Source organism: Pseudonaja textilis, chromosome 1 (genome assembly GCF_049901715.1).
Source record: "Pseudonaja textilis isolate UNSWEBS1 chromosome 1, rPseTex1.2, whole genome shotgun sequence".
Classification (NCBI taxonomy): domain Eukaryota; kingdom Metazoa; phylum Chordata; class Lepidosauria; order Squamata; family Elapidae; genus Pseudonaja; species Pseudonaja textilis.
Genome location: NC_141990.1, coordinates 237,510,886 through 237,531,719, shown reverse-complemented (window position 1 = coordinate 237,531,719; position 20,834 = coordinate 237,510,886). Strand labels below are relative to the sequence as shown.

Here is a 20,834-nt window from a genome sequence, read left to right as displayed (position 1 = left end):
TTTCTGAGGAAATCTAGTTTTTCTCAGTAAAGCAAATCTAACTTCAAGCTGGAGCTCATAAGCAGATGGATTTCTTCCCTGAAATCCTTTTTAATTTGTAGTTTTATATTCCTAACTGTTGGATGGTACTGTAGCAAATACCTGCTCTTTTAATCAAATCAAGAGCCATTTAGGTCATTTTTCTCTCTACTTTTGCTGAGAAATAACTCATGCCAGGAAGAATTTATTTCCTTTTTACTTGAATACACCAACCAATGGGATGGTGGATGGATATTAGGGGAGACATACTTTTTTTTTTTTCTGGAGGGAAGGGGAATGTTATGTGTTTAATGTCAGATGTTGCTATCTTTGGCAAGAATGTGAGTAGAAAGGTTGCTTCTTCCCTGCAGTTGTCTCAGCTTGTTCTGTTACAGTGACAGCTGAATTGAATGCTTCTATGAGACCTTCAGACCTCAGATGCCCCTGGTCAGTTCCTCACTGGTAATTTATAGCACCTTCCAGCATCATCCAACCATCTTGTGGCTGATATATCCATTATGAAGACAGGGTGTTGTTGTTTTTTTATCACCACGGTGATGTTCAGGTTGAAGATAGAAGATGCTATAAATCACTGGTGAAGGGGAAATGACCTGGGTGTCTCAAGTGCAATGCAACAGGAAACCTAGACTTTAATCCCTTTCCCACTTAGGTAGTTCCCACCAGCATCTGAGGCTGGCAAAAGGACACCGTAGAAATACAGAATCTCTCTGATGCTGCTCCCTCCTTCTTCAGTATTAGGTTAGCACATTCCAAGGCACGGTTTAGGAATGTTTCAGAAGGTCTTCCCAAACGTTGAAGGCCTTCCATCGGAAACTCTCATACAATAAACCCGGCTGAACCGAGAACATAGCCAGAAGGAGTCAGGTCCTCTCCAGCTGCGTGACCGACGATGTGGTTCCCGCCTCTCGGCGCGTCCTGTGGAAACAAACTAGGAGGCTTGCACGGCGCGCTGCGCACACCGTCCCAGTCCGCCGCGATCTCTTTCTTTCCTTCAATCGCTCCTTTTCCAGGTGAATTCCGTTCCGCATCCTCCCGCCAGGGATCTGCCTCTCCCGGTGCTGCATTAGGACCCAGAGAGAACTGCTCTATTCCTGGCCCAGTGCGCCTGCGCCAAGTGTCCAGAGACCGAACTCGCTGGATTAGCGGCAAGAACGACGGCGGCGGCAGAGGCGGCACCAGCACCAGCACCAGCACCAGCAGCGTGTTCTCTGGCACGGAGCCTTCAAGCACCACCTGCCAGATCTTTCGGGCAGCGGGCGCGTGGGAGGGAAGAACAGAGGGAGAGCGAGGGCAAGACGCGCCGATCTTCGGTCCCTTCGCAGCACAACCCACCTGCGGCTTCAAGCCTTGCTCCACCTGCTTGAATCGCCGGCTCCATCCAGCCTGTTGTGAAGGAGAGAGAAATCGCCTTGATTTATTCCGGCCACCCAGTCCCCGCATCTCGTTCCACCTCCTGCTTCAAGGCAGAAAGAAGCCGGCCAAGTCCATTCTCTCTCTCTCTCTCTCTCTCTCTCTTTCTCTCTCCTCGAGAAGCGCTTCCCTGGCGAAGGAATCGAGCGCTGTCCGTTCAGCACCACGCAACCGTAAACCGCGGCCAGCCCGTGCCTTGCGCTTTCTTTGCTCAATCCCAGGAGGGGCCCTCAAGGCGAGAACTGCAGGCGCGAGGGCCGCTTTTGGGGGGCTGCTGCGAAGTGTGAGCCCGCATCAGTAGGGAAGGCGCCAAAGAAGACACCCAAGTGGGAAGGCGGATTTCGTGATCTTTTCTTTCTTTCAGCAGAGGGATTATTAGATACATCTTCTCTCCTCCCCCGCCCGCCCCAATATTAGTTGTTGCTTCATCAACCGCCATCAACCCTTTTCTTTTTCTTTTTTTTCCCAGAGCCTTTGAATTTCACGTGCTTGTTGAATTTCTGTCCTGGGGAGGAAAAATCGACACCACGATTCGGATTGCTTATGTGTTGAGCTCTTCTGAAGAGCTGCCTTTTTTTTGAGCCTGCCCCTGCCTCTAGGACTGGGGTATAGAAGGATTTTGTTCAGCGTCTCCTGGAGATTTGGTCTGCTGAGCATTTGGTATCTTCCTCCTCCTTGCACTGTGTTAATTTGTGTGTTTGCGGTGGGTGTATGTGTGGGCTGTGTCTGTAAAACCCTATTCCACTGCCCTCAGTGTCTTGTTGCAGGCCCCTGTCACCACCCTGTGCATCTTCTTTGCAGGTCAGCAGTGTGGCACTGGAGGTATTAATTGCCACAGCTCTGCAAGGAAGCAATTCCTCACTCACAACCATACTTACCTCCCTAACCAAACACCCCTCACAATCTCTGTTCTTGGAAGGAGCCTTTCATCAGCATATTCTATTTATAGGCACCTGAATCTCAATATTAACATGCTACTCTAAGAGCATGTTGATTTCTTAATAAAGAAGTTGCATCTGCCATCATTAACTTTCACTGGTACTCTTGATTTTGCATCACTTGCTGTGAAAGATATAAGTGGCCAAGAACAGTGGGCGTCTCTTGCCTACATGTCTAAGGTACCAAGTTAGTTACTGATTGCAGATGAGTAGCCACCCCGTATGAGCTTGCTGTGTGTTGTGCTTGCTTGGATGATTCCACGACATGCCTAATAAGAGACGAGATGGGCCAGGGCGATGAAAGTGATCGTATTGTGATCAATGTGGGAGGGACTAGGCACCAGACTTACCGCAGCACCTTACGTACCTTGCCTGGCACCCGGCTGGCCTGGATCGCTGAGCCAGATGCCCACAGTCACTTTGACTATGATCCTCGTGCAGATGAATTCTTCTTTGATCGGCACCCAGGTGTCTTTGCCCACATCCTGAACTATTACCGGACAGGTAAGCTGCATTGCCCAGCAGATGTGTGTGGACCTCTGTATGAGGAGGAGCTAGCCTTCTGGGGCATTGATGAAACAGATGTGGAGCCTTGCTGCTGGATGACCTATAGGCAGCATCGTGATGCTGAGGAGGCCCTGGACAGTTTTGGTGGAGCACCTCTGGATAGCAGTGCTGATGATGGAGATGCAGATGGCACAGGAGACTCAGGTGACGGTGAAGAGGAGCTGGAGATGACTAAACGCCTGGCCCTGAGTGATTCCCCAGATGGAAGGCCTGGGGGCTTTTGGAAGAGGTGGCAGCCTCGGATCTGGGCACTCTTTGAGGATCCCTATTCCTCCAGATATGCAAGGGTAAGCCATACAAGTCAAAACCCAGATTACTTGTTTCCAGGCCCTTTAAGGAGGTTTTTAATTTGGTGTTCTTTAATCCCTATTTGTATTTCATGTCCTGCATGTTCTTGCATGTTACTGTACTTAAAGACAGATAAGGAACAATAATTGACTCTAAGACAGAACACCATGCAAAGCCAGCTCTTTGGAACAATGGCACTTTGCTTTCTTTCTTTTGGTCTATGAGGAGAAAAAAAAAACATTCCAACAAGTTAAATTCCCACCAAAAAGAGAGAGAGAAAGACACCTTCCAAAACACTTGCAAGTAATTGCCTAGAACATATATTTTGTCTGGATTCCTCTTTAACTTTCTTTCCATTCTTTTCCCTGATGAAGAGAAAATCATTACTAAAGCGTCCTAGTGGAAGACCTGTGTCTTAAAGTTTTTTTCCCTCAGTGAACTGCTATGGCACTTTTATATGATTTCCAAGAAAAATGGCAGACACAATACTCCAGACTTAGTTTTCTCTATAATAATCACATTTTCATTAGGCTAAAGCAACTTGCATCATGATATGCATGTAAACAATTATTTCACTATGGGGCAAGATGTCTATTCTACCTTCTGCTCACCAACAGTTACGAGCAACAGGAAAGGAATTTTATACCCAGCTTATCACTGGGGTTGTGATCATGTTAGACAAAGGATTGTCAGAATAGGTGTATGTGGTGTGAGGAAACACTCTTTTGTGCTAGAACGAGAAAAGATTTTGTTCTCTTTGATGTCATCAAAAGACATACTGACATCACTGGGGGCTGGTTCAATCACATGTAGCTCTTGCTACATGAAATATGGAGAGGACGGAGTAATGGTTGCAGGAAAAATAGGATTAATTTCAGTATCTTAGTGGCTGTATGTGCATATAAAACTACACATAAAGCCCACATTTATTCATCTATTCTTAGCATTTCTACATTTTCCTTATGCATTATATGATAGTTTCCCCCCCTCCCTCTAGCTGAGGCATGTTTATTGGAGTCTGTCTGTCTGTATGTATGCTCATGCAAGCATACAGAGAACTAATTCATTGCTTGATTGATATTTTCCATCTGGAGGAGAAAGCTGTAAAGCACTTCAAAAGCAATTGTTGATTATCTAAAGATGAACAGAAAATTTGATGGGAGCAACAACATGAATTATTGGGTACATCAAACCATTTTTGTTATTTATTGGAAGCATTTTTCTCAGACAATATCTTAGAATAACTGGTGTGGTGCCAGTTTGGCAAAAGAATAAATGAGATGTTCTGCCTGGAAGTGAGTCCTGAGATGCTTTCTACGCTTTCTTGTAGGTGACATTGGCTTTTGTTGTGTAGTCTTCTGAGATTCCCTGTTGAACTTAGTGAGTTTAAACTAGTGAATCTTTAAATAGCAGGGAACAGGAAAAGATTAATTAAATATTTACTGCATCATAAAAGCAAAAAGTTTTATGAAGTAGCAACTTTTGAGTCCTAATCATCTTTCCCAGGAGAATGTGACGGTATGGAAGCCAAGCTGGGGGCATTTGGAGGTGAATCTTGCCGGCTTGGAGCAAAATTATAGGCATAAATTGGTTTTTGGAAAATCTACCCAATGCCTTGCCTCTCTGGAGCTGCAAAATTACGCATTTGCATCAAGATCAGAGGCCTCCTAACCTAATTTGCGGTTGTTTTTGGAAAGATCAAATTCAAGGCATTTGAGGAGAAACTGTAGTTTGTTGCTGAAGCTCATGCTTTGTATGCAGTTAAAATTGTTTCAGATATTTTGGAAGGCCCAGCTAGAGTACAGGTAGTCTTCAACTTATGACCTCAATTGAGCCCCAAATTTATGTTGCTAAGTGAGACAGCTGTTGTGAGTTTTGCCCCAGTGAAACATCCTTTCCTGCCCCAGTGAATCACTCCAATCGTTAAGCTAATTACATGGTTGTTAAGTAACTCTGGCTTCCCCAATTGACTTTGCTTGTCAGAAGGTCGGAAATGGGGATCACATGACCCGAGGACACTGCAAGCATCATAAACATGAGTCAGTTGCCAATCGTCTGAACGTTGATCATGCGACCATATGGATCCTGCAACAGTCATACATGTGAAAACTGGTCATAGGCCACTTTTTTCCATTCTGTGGTAACTTTGAACAGTCACTAAATGAACTGTTGTAAGTTGAGGACTACCTGTAGAAGGCAAAGTAGAAAGCGTAATCAAGGTTCAAGTCACTAAAGGTTTAAGAGAATCAGTGGAGGAGCAGTGGTCTGTAATATGCATTGTTTTGTGCGTTGCCTGCATCGGTTTTGATAGTGCATATTCTGGAATTCTACTTTATATTCCTTTGACACGGTAGGCATGTGGTTTGATTTCTTCTGTTAATAGACCCAAGCTATGTGTATAGATAGTCCTCATAACATTATTAATATACAAAGTTCCTGAAAAGAAGCATAAATGTCCATGCAGACATTTATGTAGCTCAGTCTGTCCAGTTTGTTCACATGCTACCCATTGAAGATATAATAATGGACACGTAACAATACTGTATATCATACAAAGATCAATTATATATATGGATGTATGATATTATAATTTAACGGCACATAGATTAACAAACCTCAACCCACCTAAAATGCCATTAAAAAAGGAAACTCACGTAGATTATTTTTAAAACATAATGCATAGACTAAAGCATTCATCTTGCAAAGAGTCACCCAAAAGTATTAGCAATAATAATAGTACGTATACTTATATAACTCTTCATAGTGCTTTATAGCCCCCTCTAAGCAGTTTACAATGTCAGCATATTGTCTCCAACAGTCTGGGTCCTCATTTTACCAACCTCGGAAGGATGGAAGGCTGAGTCAACTTTGAGCCAGTCAGGTTCAAACTGCTGACAGTCGGCAGAATTAGCTTACAATATTTACAATATTTGTACTTCACATGCATTGTAATCATCATTATAATTATATATTTAGCTGTAACCAATTTCCAAATGGCACCCATATGATGGTTCAGATAAAACTCACACCTACAAAGTCTTTAGAGCTAAATGTGTTCTGAAGCTTTTTAGATATGTGCAATGAAGCATATCTTCTCTGTTTAGAGTTCTTCTCTGTTTAGAGTTCATGGTATTTCTTAGGCTGTGGAGTTGTCTAAATCCAAGAAAGAAATATTAAAGTGCATGAAGCATAGCTGTAGTAGCAATCATCACCATTATGCTCATCTGATACTGAATGAAATGATGCAGCTTCATCCAGGCCAAAAAGAATGAATCTTCATTATACATCTTTCAAGTATGGTCTGCATTATATATTCCTCTAAGGAAAGCAGAATGTTTTGACTTTTCATTATGGTCTTTCTGCAATGGATTCATCAATGGGGGAACCACCTGTCCCACCCCCTCATGTTAAATAATAAAAACAAAAGGTTTAAGTTGGAAAACTGCTATACATTTGTGCATACTTGTTCTAGGGAAGGAAAAAGACCAGTTCCTGGTCAATGTAAACTGAGACATTAAGGGATTAATTTTAAGGGTTTGAATGTATTACAGATTTAATATTAAAACCTTACACAATAGATTTCATTTTAATATCAGAGCATGGGTTACTATCTTATGAATAGAACATTTAGTATTAAATGGATGTGCTAAAACCTAGAAAAACACATTCTACCTTCATCTTTGAAAAAGTCACCTTCTTCTTCCTGATATACAGGACAGCTTTGTTCCTATAGGCTGATTAGGCCCAGTGGTCACGGAATAGTTATTGTTTCTAGAAGTTGATGGAAATTCAAGAAAGGGAGCTGACTTAGGATAATATGGATTAGCTCAGGGCTGTCAAACTTGCGGATCACAGGCTGGATGCATCATGGGCTGGCCATGCCCCCGCCCGGTTTAGCAAAGGCGGGGGGGAAGTCAATACATCACACGGCGCTGTTGTGACGATGCAAGTTTGGCACCCCTGAATTAGCTAGTATCTTAAATATTGTAATTGAATCCCTTGGCTTTTTTCTTTGTGGCAAGTTCCCCTTATGCTAAAAATTGAAACATTGGGACCAATGGTTGTAGCAACTGTAAAGTATCTACATTGCTAACACCAATACCAATAGGCATAATAAGACGCATTCCAGAATCCCCCGCCTCCTTAATTTGATTATCTTCCTTATTCACTCTGTTTGTCCTATCTCCATCATTCTACTTTTTTTCTGGCTTGTGCAAAACCTCTTCCTTCCTTTGACCATTGTCCACAACACCTGACCATCCACATTTGCCTTGGACAGAGTAGGCAAACTGGAAATCAGAGGCGGTATTCAGCAGGTTCTGATCAGAACCGGTAGCAGAAATTTTGAGTTGTTTGGATAACCGGCAAATATTTCCTTTGACTGGCCCAGCCCTCATCTATTCTCTGCCTCCTGAGTCCCAGCTGATTGGCTGGATCTTCTTTTGTTGCCCTGCACAGGAGAACGGAGCTGGAAAGCAGGTTAATGGGAGAAGAATACTGTAAAATCTCCATTCCCACCCAGGGAATGGAGCTTTTACACTGTCCTTCCCCTGCCAGACCCATCAAGCCATGCCACGCCCACCAAGCCACACCCAGAAAACCGCTAATAAAAAAAATTGAATCCCCCACTGCTGGAAATCCTGGGTCAGCACTTCCTAGCTAAATTAAACAGATTTCAGATCAATCTTAGCAAAGATGACTGGCTTTGGGTTTTAGGACTCTACCACCCCCACCCCCCCGGATTCTGAGATTTTTCATCTCTCGTTCTGGGATGAACTACTTCAAGGAGAAATGGTACACAACTTGAGACACCTTCGTGGACTTGCCGCTTCTGTTCAAGGATAGGTGGCTGGTGTGGTCAGAAGGGCTTTCTCACAACTTCACATAATGTGCCAGATTCACCCTTTCCTGGGCTGGGAGGTGCTGTCCATGGAAACTCATGCTTTCGTCTCCTCCTGGGTGGATTTAATCTAAGGCTGTAACCCCTAGAAAGTAGACTCAGAAACCAAAATCATGAATGCTAACAGCACTTTTACAAGAAAGAAACAGAATCCTGCAAGTCTGAATGAACTTCTCCCTCTCCCTCCTTAATCTTGAGGACTAGGAAGGGTATTTGTCTAAGGTGCTTGCTCCGATTACAGTTTTGCCCTGGACTCAGATTTCTTTTATTTTATCATTGTCTCAGTGGTGGCTTTGCCTCCCATTCCTCAAGAGTATTTTTTTTTCTGCCTGTAACAACTGTGCTTTTTACCTTGGGCTACCCTTGGACAGTTTTCTTAAGCTGCAGCTGGTTCAGAATGTGGAGGCACTGGCAATTATAAGGGCATCTTGGTGTGCTTATAATTATAGCTCTGTTCTAGGAGTTGCATTGGCTGCCAGTTTGCTTCTATGTGCAATGTAAGATGCTGACAGTCACCTACACAGTCCTATATGGCATGGGGCTGGTTTATTTGTGGGACCCATCTTCCTGATGGTCTCTACTTATCCCATTTGGTTTGGCAGGAGAGACATGCTACAGGCATTGGCTAAGGAGTATCACCTTTCACGATCCAGAAAATCAGTGCCTACCTGTAGAACACTATATTCCCCAGTATTAGATACCAATAGCACTTAGACTTTACAGTGCTTTTACAGCCCTCTCTAAGCAGTTTAGAGTCAGCCTATTGCCCCCAACAATCTGGGTCCTCATTTTACCCACCTCAGAAGGGTGGAAGGCTGAGTCAACCTTGAGCCGGTCAGGATGAAACTCCTGGAGTGAACAGTGAGTTTAGCTGCTATCCTGCATTTTAACTACTGCACCACCACATCTCTAGGTGGCCCTGATTCTGCCAGTTTTTCATAAAGTCTAGCATGTGTTCTCAGACATGGAGGCCAAGCTGTTAGTTGGTAAAGTTGCTGATTTGTAGCAACCCGGTTTTAAGGCTAAGGTTAAAGCTGCTACCTGTGGATATGGACTACATCAGTTTTTTCCTCACTCCTTCCAGTAGCCATGAATCTTTGGATTTTAGGGATAGAGAATTTGGGGGGAGGGGATAAGGGGGAGGTCTATGGTACTTAAGTGGATTATTGTACAGGTTAAGCTGATCTGTTCCCAACTTTAAAGAACAGGTGTTATACGCGTAGTAGAGTAATTCTGTCTTAATTGAAAAATATTGATGCATGTATTGTGGGTTTTATGTTATTTGTCTGTTGATGTTAAATGCTCTTAGCTGCCCAGAGTTGCCATGGCAAGATGGATGGCCATATAAATTAATTGATGAACAAATGACTGAATAAATCCTTCCCTGCTTTGGACTGTTACTTAACAAGCCTAGAAGGCCATTTTCTTCTATGATATCAGCCCAATAATAATTGGACTTTCTTTTTTTGCTGTTTAGATATGGTCATATACAGTGATAATATTTGTATTAATATTTGTATCCCGTATAATCCCAGGATCAGCTTTTGGAAAACTTTTACATCACAGATGTTTGCACAGTCTGAAGCCACAAGCCTTTGAAAGTTGTTAACCAAATTGCAAGTGATTAAAGGAGGGAAAAAAAGCAAACAAATAGATACTTTTTGCTTGGAGTGGTGATTGATTGATAAAATTTATAAAGTTGCTCATCTCGTAAATGTGATTCTGGGCAGGGTACAATGAAAAATGCCAGTAAAAACACATCTTATGTAATAAAAGAGAGTGATAAGGGGAAGACAAGAATGAGCTAGGAAAACATCTTTTCCCCAGTATGGTGGATAGTTAATTAGGTGACTAAGCTATTTAGTCTGCACAATCAACTAATTAAATGGTTACATTAGAAGTATTCTGGAGATGGGACTTCAAATGGTCTAGGAACAGAATTCCTTGCCTGCAGTGCAGTCCCTACCCAAATCCAATTCTGAAGAGTAGCTAAAAGATATGCAGAAGAGGAAATCTGGTGGAGGAAGTTGGTTAACCACAAATGGGCAAGGGTAAAGCCAGTATCCAAATATATAGGAAGAATCTTTTCTCTGTGTGTATCATTTCTATTTTTCTCTCTTTCTAATACCTTCTCTTTTCTCTTTCTCTCTTCTAAGCAAGCAACAGGTTACAGGAAAGCATAAGAGATCTCAACTGTTTAAGCTAGGCAAGTGGCATGAAATTAAGTGGAGGATTGCAAGTTTCCAAAAATGCTCACCCTAGATTTTAGGTGGTTGCCTAAGTGAAGGGCAATTTGAATAAAGACAAGGTTGATATGAGTAACCTGTTGTCTAATAACCGTGTGGAGGAGATGGGCGGCAAATAATCAAATAAAGAAAGAAGCCAACCAGAGTGTATATGCTTAACAGAAGGCTGGGATGAATCATTCTAAAAATTCAACACATAAAAATTTCAAATGTGGATGGGTGGAGTTAATTACATAGTTTAATCAATACTCAAGTATGAGAACTATTGTATGGTACTGCAAATAAAATCTTTCCTTAACGAACACCAGCCATAATTAATTCCTAAACAGCAATAATAACACCTCCAACTGCTACCATTCTGGTTCATCATTCCGACATTGTTTGCATTGTAAACATTTCTGTGAGCATAAAATATCCATTAAAAAAGAATGAGAGAGGTTCTCTCCGTGGGGAAGTAGTGCCACAATGTAGTAAGTTTGCAGTTGGGGCTTCTACTCATATGAGTCAGGTTGAGAAGACTTGAGTTTGGATCTAGGTTGTGTGTTTTTTTAATGTTTCATAATCACATCATGTGTTTAATCTTGTGTAAGTCATCCTCCTCAGTTTATATATGGAATGATGTACATCATAAGATCAAAGCAGTTCAATACTTACATTTTTAGGCATAGGAGATGGCCAGGCTGAGCCTGAAGGAGGGGTCAAATGCATCATAAGTCATGAGTCCCTGTGTGCCCAGAAGTGATTTAAGTTCAGCTCATCTTGAATGCTTTCTTAATTCCTGCTCATTTCCCTTGATCATTAGTAGCTCAGATTTTTGTAGAGATTGTAGAGATTTTTGCCATAAATCTTTATTCTCATTTGAACTGCCTGAATCTCCTGATTTCCCCAGTGCATAACATCAGGACTACATTCAAAGGTACATCTAATAACATAGCAATATGATAAATACTTATAAATTTCAGTACACGAACGAGGAAGCTATGATTGATTGCCATTTCCTTTTTCCCACTTTTTTCAGGGGGTGGGGGTGGGGGAGGAAGAAAATAATCTTTAAATGGGATAAAAACAGTTGCAGTTAAAATGGAAACTTTCTCAGGCTTTGTGTAGAGGAAGGACCCAAAACAGGATTTATAACTCAAAGGCAGGATTTGTATTGCCTGCAGAAAGTCCTAGATTTAATTCCGACCTCTCAGAATTGTCAGTGGGAAAGACTTCTGCCAAAAACGCTGGCAAAGGTTACCCAGATAGCAGACTCCACAGAGTAGATGAATAGTCTGATATGCTACGAGGCAGTACTTAATGTTTTAAATTAATTCAAGTGCTTCACAAAATGAAATAGGAAAATTAAAATGAACATCCTTGCTGAAGTCCTATTTTATTTACTTGCTTGCTAGACTGAGAAATTGAAAAAAAAAAAAAAAGCATACTGAACGATGACAGTGACAACCTGCTCCAAATTCATGCCAAGAAGTAATGCTGACAGAAGTAGAGAGCTAAAGTTACTCTACCCTGAACAGGAGAGAAATGATTTTTCACTGAATTTGCTCTTTTTCCCTGTGCGTGTTTTCAAGTCAGTCTTGACTCCTGGTGACTGCCTGGATGAGTTTCTGCTGTTTTCTAGGCAAGATTTCAGAAGTGGCTTGCTCTCTTGCCTTCTTTGCAGGACTAAGAGAGAGAAACTGGCCCAAGGTCACCCATGGCCCAGGTGGCTTCATGCTCCAGGTGGGACTTAGAACTCCTGGTCTCCTATTTTGTAGCCTGTGACTTAACTGGCTCTCATAATTGATTACCAGGATATAACTAACTTTCAGATTATATGCAAATAGGAATAACCATCATCTCTAACTCTGAAGATACAAAAATGAAAGTCATTTAATGCACACACACACACACACTCCGATATGTATAGACATTCCATCAACAAAGTCCTACCTTAGCATAAGCGATTGTGGTAGGTATATTATATAAAATAATGGCACATCTCACGATACAGAACGCAATTTTATCCATATATTTGTGAAGAAAAAACAATAGCACAATAAATAAAAGAATGTGTGATTTTTAAAAATTTGTTAAGTCCTGGTGATACTAATGAAAATGGTAGTACTCTGCAAAGCAGCTTGAATTGTAATGTTTAATACTTGACGGTAATTATTTAAAATGTGATAATTTGGAATAAAGATACTATGAATAGCAATAGCAATAGCGCTTATATATCCCTTCACAGTGCTTTACAGATCTCTTTAAGTGGTTTACAGAGTCAGCCTATTGCCCCCAACAATCTGGGTCCTTATTTTACCGACCTCGGAAGGATGGAAGGCTGAGTCAACCTTGAGCCTGGTGAGAATTGAACTGCCAAACTGCTGGCAGCTGGCAGTCAGCAGAAGTAGCCTGCAGTACTGCATTCTAACCACTGCGCTATCACGGCTCTTAGATTAAAGAATTTTTAGGAAAGAAAACTTGATCTTTGAACTTTGCGATATAATATAATTTTATAATATAATAATAAACATGTATAAACCACTGCAAAATATATATTCACAGGCCAAAGCTTTAGAGTGAGACCTCCACTGCAGAATCAGCCCTATAAATTGGAGGAGGGGCTTTAGATGTATTGCGTCCTCTTTCAAATGAAAGCAGTAGGAAAGTAATAGTGCATCTGAAGGCAGCAACCTAGTTTAGTGAGTTCAGACCACAATGTATGGCAGAGCTGGGAGTTATCTCTGTTGTTCTCCAACATCTTCCACAGGAGATATTTACCTCACTTGGCCAGTATGGTATAACAGCTAAGTTTTTGATTTGGGACAGGAGAAACACTGGTTCAAGTTTCTACTCAACAATAGTACTGGTTACTAACTTGGTGACTTTGGACCAGATACTTTGTTTTTCCAGGTATAACATCAGGAATACCTTAATATTCCAAGCAAGAATCAGAACAATGGTAGGATTGATCCTATAGGACTGGTACTAAGAGTAGGACTGAACTCTAATTTGTTCCTCCCTCCCTCCCTCCCTCCCTCCCTCCCTCTTTCTTACACATGCACACACACTTCCTTCCGCATTCTCATATTCACAGATTTTCCATGCTCCCATTTACCCTCTCTCTATATCTCAGAACATGGGTCTGGAAAGATTTAAAACATCCCCCTTCCCCTACTAACAAGAAGAATGAATAAACATGAATTATGGTATCACTGAGATATGCCTTTTTGGATCTCTTTTGGATCATTGAGGGAGATTCCAGTCCATAAGTGAAAGCCAACTTGACAGGATCAGAAGGGTTTCTTGGATTGGCTATTTTAAGGAAATGCAATAAAATTCAACTAACAGTAGAAATATCTTTATGTTCTTTGTCTCTTCCTTCCTTTCTATGGATCACTGTTGGGCATTTAAACTATAAATCCGATAATCTTTGGTCCACAGATTCTTTGAGCTTTTGCTCTTTGACTCCGAAGGAGAAATTCTGTGATTTATCTTCTCTTTCTCTCCCCATCAATATGTCTGCCTGGAACTTTCTGAAGTCAGAAAATCACAATATCAAAAATATCTGCATATCTGCCTGGCATAGAGCAAGAGAGAGATCTGGGAGATGCTAGGGATCCAAAGGTTCTTCAAAGACTGTAAAAAATTTTCCAAGCCACAAAAAATAAAAAGCAGTTTCCTTTATGAATAATCAGAGGAAAAAGTTGGGAAAAAGGGTTTTTTTTTTTCTTCGCTCATTAATACCATTGTTCTACCCATTCAGTTGATCTTCCTTACTAACATGTAATTTTAATTCAGAATATGCTTCATTATAAACTCTAGCTTAAAATGGCAATTAATTACTCAGCAGCTTTCTTGATATGAAGTAGGTAATAAACAATCACCCAAGGAGAGAGTATGTCATTTTGAGTTTTTTTTAAAAATTTATAATGTGAATTTAATGGATCTAGTCTTACTATGCTAACGTTTGCTGCCAACACTTCCATTTAAGGCAGAGAGAAAGAAAGAGAATAATGTCTCTTGGGTTATTTTTTTGTAAAAAAATACATTATGATACTCAGATAATTTGGGATAATAATCAAACCACAATTTCAAGCTTTCCATGGTTAAAGTCTTTTTAAAAGTAGATAGTTCATAGCTGTAATTTTGATAATTCTTTATATTTAACAGATTTAAACAGATAATCAGAGTTGGAAGGGACCCTGTAGGTCATCCAGTCCAACACCCCGCCCAAGCAGGAGACCATACACCATTGCTGACAAGTGGCAGTCCAATCTCTTCTTGAAAGTCTCAAGTGATGGTGCTCCCACAACTTCCGAGGGCAAGCCGTTCCATTGGTTGATTGTTCTCACTGTCAGAAAGTTTCTCCTTATTTCCAGGTTAAATCTCTCCTTGTTCAGTTTCCATCCATGGTTCCTTGTCTGACCTACAGGTGCTTTAGAAAATAGCTTGACCCCTTCCTCCCTCTGGCAGCCCCTCAAATATTGGAAGACCGCTATCATTTCTCCCCTGGTGCTTCTCTTTAATAGCCTAGCCAAGCCCAGTTCCTGCAACTGTTCATTGTATGTTTTAGCCTCCAGTCCCCTAATCATCCTGGTTGCTCTTCTCTGTACTTTTTCTAGAGTCTCAACATCTTTTTTATAATATGGTGAACAAAACTGGATGCAGTACTCTAGGTGTGGTCTTACTAAGGCTTTATAGAGTGGTATTAGTACTTCCCTTGATTTTGACTGTATCCCTCTGTTTAATACAATTTAGGATTGCATTAGCTTTTTTGGCTGCTGCTGCACACTGCTGGCTCATATTTAGCTGGTTGTCCACTAAGACTCCAAGATCCCTCTCACAGTTACTGCTGTTGAGCCTGGTTTCACCCAGTCTATATGTGTAGTCTTGGTTTTTCTTGCCTAAGTGTAGGACTTTACTTTTCTCTACATTGAATTTCATTTTGTTAGATATGGCCCAGTGTTCTAGTCTGTCAAGATCCATCTGGATCTTGAGCCTATCTTCTTGGGTGTTAGCTATTCCTGCCAGCTTAGTATCATCTGCAAATTTGGTAAGTTCCCCTTCTATTCCCTCATCTAAGTTGTTAATGAAGATATTGAAGAGTACTGGGTCTAACACGGAACCTTGTGGCACCCCACTGCTTACTTCCCTCCATGTAGACTTAGACCCATTAAGGACCACTCGTTGAGTATGGTTTGCCAGCCAGTTGCGAATCCATCTAGTGGTGGTGCTATCTATTCCACCTTTTTTCTAGCTTACTAAGAAGTAGGTTGTGGTCTACTTGGTTGAATGCCTTGCTGAAATCTAAATATATTATGTCCACAGTATTTTGCTGGTCTACTAATTTAGTCACTGTGTTGAAGAATGAAATAAGATTGGTTTGGCATGATCTATTTTTAACAAACCCGTGCTGACTGCTAGTTATTACTTTACTTGTTTCTAGATGTACCAGCTCTTCACACTACTATTTGCAGAAACTGCTAGGAGAAAAATTGCAAAGATGTAATTGTAAGGACTGTAAAGAACGGACAAATCCATAAACATGCTACATTTCTATTACAGGAAACTCTGATATTTTACCAGAAATAATAAAAAATGCTAACAAAATTTATTTTTATCAGTTGCGCTTAAATGTTAGCTTATACACTTTATATCCAAATTAATTCTGACAATTATATCTAGTACCCTAAAATGAAATGAATCCAAAACATTTCTTAACACATACTTTAACCAGCAGGCATCCAGATTTTTCCAAAGACAGATAGAGATCTCTAATTAATTGCACATTTATATTTTATTCATATTAGCATTCACTGAATTTTATTTGCTTTACTTTCTTTAATTAAACAACAAAAAGAAAGGAAAAAAAGGAAAAAGTATAGATACATATATAAGATACATATATACATATATGTACATATATACATATATACATATATCACTTCAACAAAAAACATTTAAATCAAGGATGATTATTTCAATATAGTCTACATCAGGGCTGTCAAATTCCCGCCCCCCAGGTTGGATGCGTCACGCGCTGGCCATGCCCACACCCAGTTTAGCAAAGGGGGGAAAGTCCTGATACGTCACATGATGCCGCCATAATGATGTGAGTTTGACATCCCTGGTCTACATCTATCAGCATCTCTAAGTCTCAAATAACATCAGATCTTCAGCCCACTAAATAATTGAGATCATACATGTATCTTTCCAACATTGAAAGACAAGTCTCTTAGCAGTAAGCATAATGGAGATAACCCATTTTTTATTGTCCAGTCATTGATTTTCATATAATATATATTGAACTTCTTTCCAGGATATCCAGATATGGACATCCCCAAAATAATTTAAAAACTCCAATTACTATATGTAATTATGTCTTCCAAGAAAATAACAAAAACATATTTTGCATTCCATCTTTTATTATTTTTACAAATAACTCAAGGCAACAAATATATCCAATCCACCTTCCTCCCACTTTTCTCATTACAATAACAAGCCTCTGAGGTAGATTTGCCTGAGACTGAGAGAGTGACTGGCCCAAAGTCATCTAGTCAGCTTTCATGGCTAAGGCAGGACTTGAACTCATGGTTTCCCGCTTTCTATCCTGGTGCCCTTAACCACTAGACCAAATTGGTTTTCTATGTTTGAATAAAATATTGTCATTGCGTCTCATGCAAAAGGATGATTTACTCATTCCTTTTCAAATGCAGTGAGATCCAACAAATCTGAAATATTATTTTCTCATGAATAAGTCAATCTACAATCAATTGACATTTTTACATAGATGTTAACATGGTCTGCCATCTTCCATTCAGCTGTCAAAATCTGCATATCAAATTGGTTTATTGACAGGAAATATTTGCAAAGACTATTTGTGGGTTTCTTGGTTTCAAACATTTGATAATCAGATCTAACCGTTTAAGTATCTCTTAAGCTAAGCGATATGCCAGAATTTGTGACTATAATATATAGAACACCTGGGTTGTTGTCTATTAAAAAAGACCTTACTTGTTATAAACCTGCAAAGTTTGTTTGATGTGATGTTACATTTGTGTCAAGAAAAATTGTTGCTAAGTAAAGAGAGAATGAGTCCTTTATTAAGATTTCATTTAAGCCAGTCTGCTGCATTTTTAAATAAACTGGAATAAAAAGCAATTATCAACCATTTTGAGGATTTTGTAATTAGCTTTGCAGTTTTTATATGCTTATTATACCACGCTGAGTTGGTATTTTCTACTGAGGAAATTACATATTGTGTACTCTTACAGCAAAGAAAATTCATTCAAATTATTATCACAGGATGGATAAATGTTACATTAAATGTATTTTAAAATTAGATGGCATCTTTATCTCTGATTCTTCTGCTTCAAATTTTAGCCATCTTGAACTCAGTAAGTAAAGTTGACATTAACTAATCATGACTTAATTGAGAAAGTGTTTTTTTTTTCCTTTCTGTATCTAAATATACAACTACCTATAGGATGCTAGGCAACCAGTCTTGATTTTGTAACATTTTGAATTGGTTCGAGACCGTCAAATTTATTTTTGAAGTTTCATTTGTTTCACAAAGAGCTGCAACAATTTTTCTGTCACTAACAACCAAATCAAGAGCAAATGGATCAGGTTTCAAGGGATTCTTATTTCCTTCAACATGATTTATATATGGCAGTGCTGCTTAAATTAATCACGGTAAAAAAAAATTAAGAATAAATCTGTGCTCCAAGATTTTCTAAGGTAATTGCTCATGAAAAGCTTCTTTAATAACAGTATGTTAAAATTACATGATAATGACCTGGAAAGGGGAGGGGGGCTGTAATAACTCTAATTTCAGTGAGCTGCACAAAAAGCTGTAACATAGTTGTAGCAGATAATCTTCAAAATACTCTTATTCTGTAGGGTTGTTTTCTGTTGTTGTTACCTGTCTGGGCTCTTTGATCAGATAATTCAGATGAGCAATTATTTCAGTATTTAGCAAGATGTGGTAGATATTTGAGCAATTAATTTGCTTTGCTAACCTTAGTGAGAAGTGGTGTAGGGACTTTTTCAAGCACTCTCCAAAAATCAAGCATGATTGAATGGAAGAGATAGAGATGGGTGGATGGATGAATAGATAGATAGATAGATAGATAGATAGATAGATAGATAGATAGATAGATAGATAGATAGATAGATGAGATACAGACAGACAGACATAGATAGGTGATAGATAGAATGCCTTACTTAATTTTCATATGGATGCAAGGATATTAGGTGGGGCATTTTTGAGATCCTTATTGTTCTTCCATGTCCTTTGCAGAAGTTTTGAAAAGGAGAAAAGGGGGTAAGAGCTTCATCATTAGCTTTGTTGGTTAATTTATGGAAGAGAATATTTATGACTCATATCTCTCTTGTAATACACACCATGCTTAATCTTCCACCCCTTTTCCTCAGATTAACCAATACCAGGTTTTACAAATGGACCAACAATTTCACCCAGCTGCAAAAAAAATGTCAAAGATAAATGGTTTCAGTATAAATCTCAGTGGGACTTTTTTCCTGGGAAAAAGATATATAGGATTGCACAGCAACTGCAGCAGATGCTTAATGGCTATTTGATACAGCAGTGAAAGGGTTGTTTTGAGAAACAAACACATTCATTGAACTATACTCAGGCAGGAAAGATGACTGTGGCTGCACTGACTAATCTGAGGTGTTTATTCCTTTAAGAAATCCCCAGAGTATGGTGTGACTTTATTAAAAGACTTAATGTAAATTTAAATCACTATGGATTACTTGAAATGTTAGCTACATCTAGGCAGCAATAAATCAATATCCCAAAGTGTACAAAGGGCTTCTTGAGAAAAGCTCATGTGGGAAGATTCCATTTTGTCCTTAGCAAGGACAAGTTTCATAGAAATATTTAGCAAGTTTCATGAAAATATTTTTTTCAAATGTCATCATCATCATCCCTTCTCTTTCAACTTATTTCTTCGGAATGCAAATGCATGCATACCTACTGAGCCACACCAGCAGCTTATCCCAACAACATAAGTCTCTGCAAAATGTAGAAAGATCTGTTGGATACCTCAAGCTTTTATAGGGCTTGCAAGTTGTCTGTTGTGCCATGACAGCGATGGTTGAATCTTTGCTTTTTATGACAGAGTCCCAGTAATTGTGATTTCAAAATGCAGTAGGTGACTTTAAAAAAAAAAAAAGCAAGGAGATCCCTTGTTAACCCAGTAAACCTTGACATAAGATATATCAAAGAGCTAAGAAGCTTCTACCTAGCCTATTCAAGAAGTGGAAGAAAGAGCTGGTTTTCTAAAGGTATGTCAAGATTCCTTTTACTAATTATAGAACATTACTAATTATTTTGCAAAATAAGATTGGGGAATACCCTCAGTTTAGGCTTGCACAGTCTTGTGTAGTCATTTGAAATTGATAACTCTGTGAATTATGAATGCCTTAGATTATTGTCTCTGTCAGGATTCTGGCAGTTATCCCAATTAAATTATGAGTCTCGAGCCAAACTTCCAAAACTTCAGAAGGATTCATTGGGAGTTAACATGTCTGGCACTGCCTGGGTGTAGCTGACTTTGAGACACATAATTCATTGTCACCCTTGACCCTGGTTTTCCCCCACCCCCTGGGTATATCATAATTCATATTCTCCTATGGGACACATCCATAGCCAAGAGTCAACAATCATGTTCTCCAGTTAGAATTTTGCCCCGCAGAAACATCAGTCACCTAGTTACTATCTTTGAAAACTATTTAGGGACTTTCTATTTCCAAGCTGCTGCACTGCTCTCTCCCCACTTTCTATTGGCTACTCTAAAACGACTATAGAAATATTTTATGAGTTGACAGTCTAAATTAAATAGTGACCCAGAAGCCGATTCCTTAAATTGCTCTTTTATCCTGCACCCCAGTGAAACAATTGGCCTTTGGGAACCTCAAAATCTTCAGTCAACCTGAGCAAAAATTAAATACAAAACATATCAGTAGAAAATCACTTGGTTTGACTTCTTAAATAGCTTAATAACTATAAGATTCATTAGTATATCCAACCCACATTTTATTTGCCAGGTACAGTGTCTAAGCAATATAAATATAATAATGAAGTTTATTGAATTTAATTTAGCTGGGGTAATCTAATTTGTCATGTAGGGATCAAGGAAAGCAGACATATTTTTAATATCCTAAAATGTTTCCCAATAACGATTTGATATTGGCTATCAGAGTTTGGGGGAGACAAAAACTCATCTAGTAGATTCAGATGTGAAACCTGCTTATTTTTTTTACCATAAGTTCAAACACAAAAAGAGCACAAACCCAAGACTTATGTCAAGCACATTTAGCCTCCTCTTTTTTAAGTCAGCAAAAAACAACCACTTTAGGCAGCAAAGAATGGCAGAAAAATGCTAGAAGCTGGTCAGTAAAGGTGAGAAAAATGATTCCCTGCATATCAGAGTTTTC

At 39.6% G+C, this 20,834-nt stretch overlaps 1 protein-coding gene across 3 annotated transcripts in view; it reads left to right on the top strand.

Annotated features, from left to right (window-relative positions):
* Window positions 1–494: 494 nt before the first annotated feature.
* KCNC1 (potassium voltage-gated channel subfamily C member 1) overlaps window positions 495–20,834 on the top strand; it is a 160,772-nt gene continuing 140,432 nt past the window's right edge. For all 3 annotated transcript variants that reach the window (XM_087920477.1, XM_087920465.1, XM_026706745.2), the window contains exon 1: window positions 495–3,241. In XM_087920477.1, the coding sequence (XP_087776603.1) occupies window positions 2,672–3,241 (570 nt within the window). In that variant the 5' untranslated portion in view covers window positions 495–2,671. The remainder of the gene's footprint in view (window positions 3,242–20,834) is intronic.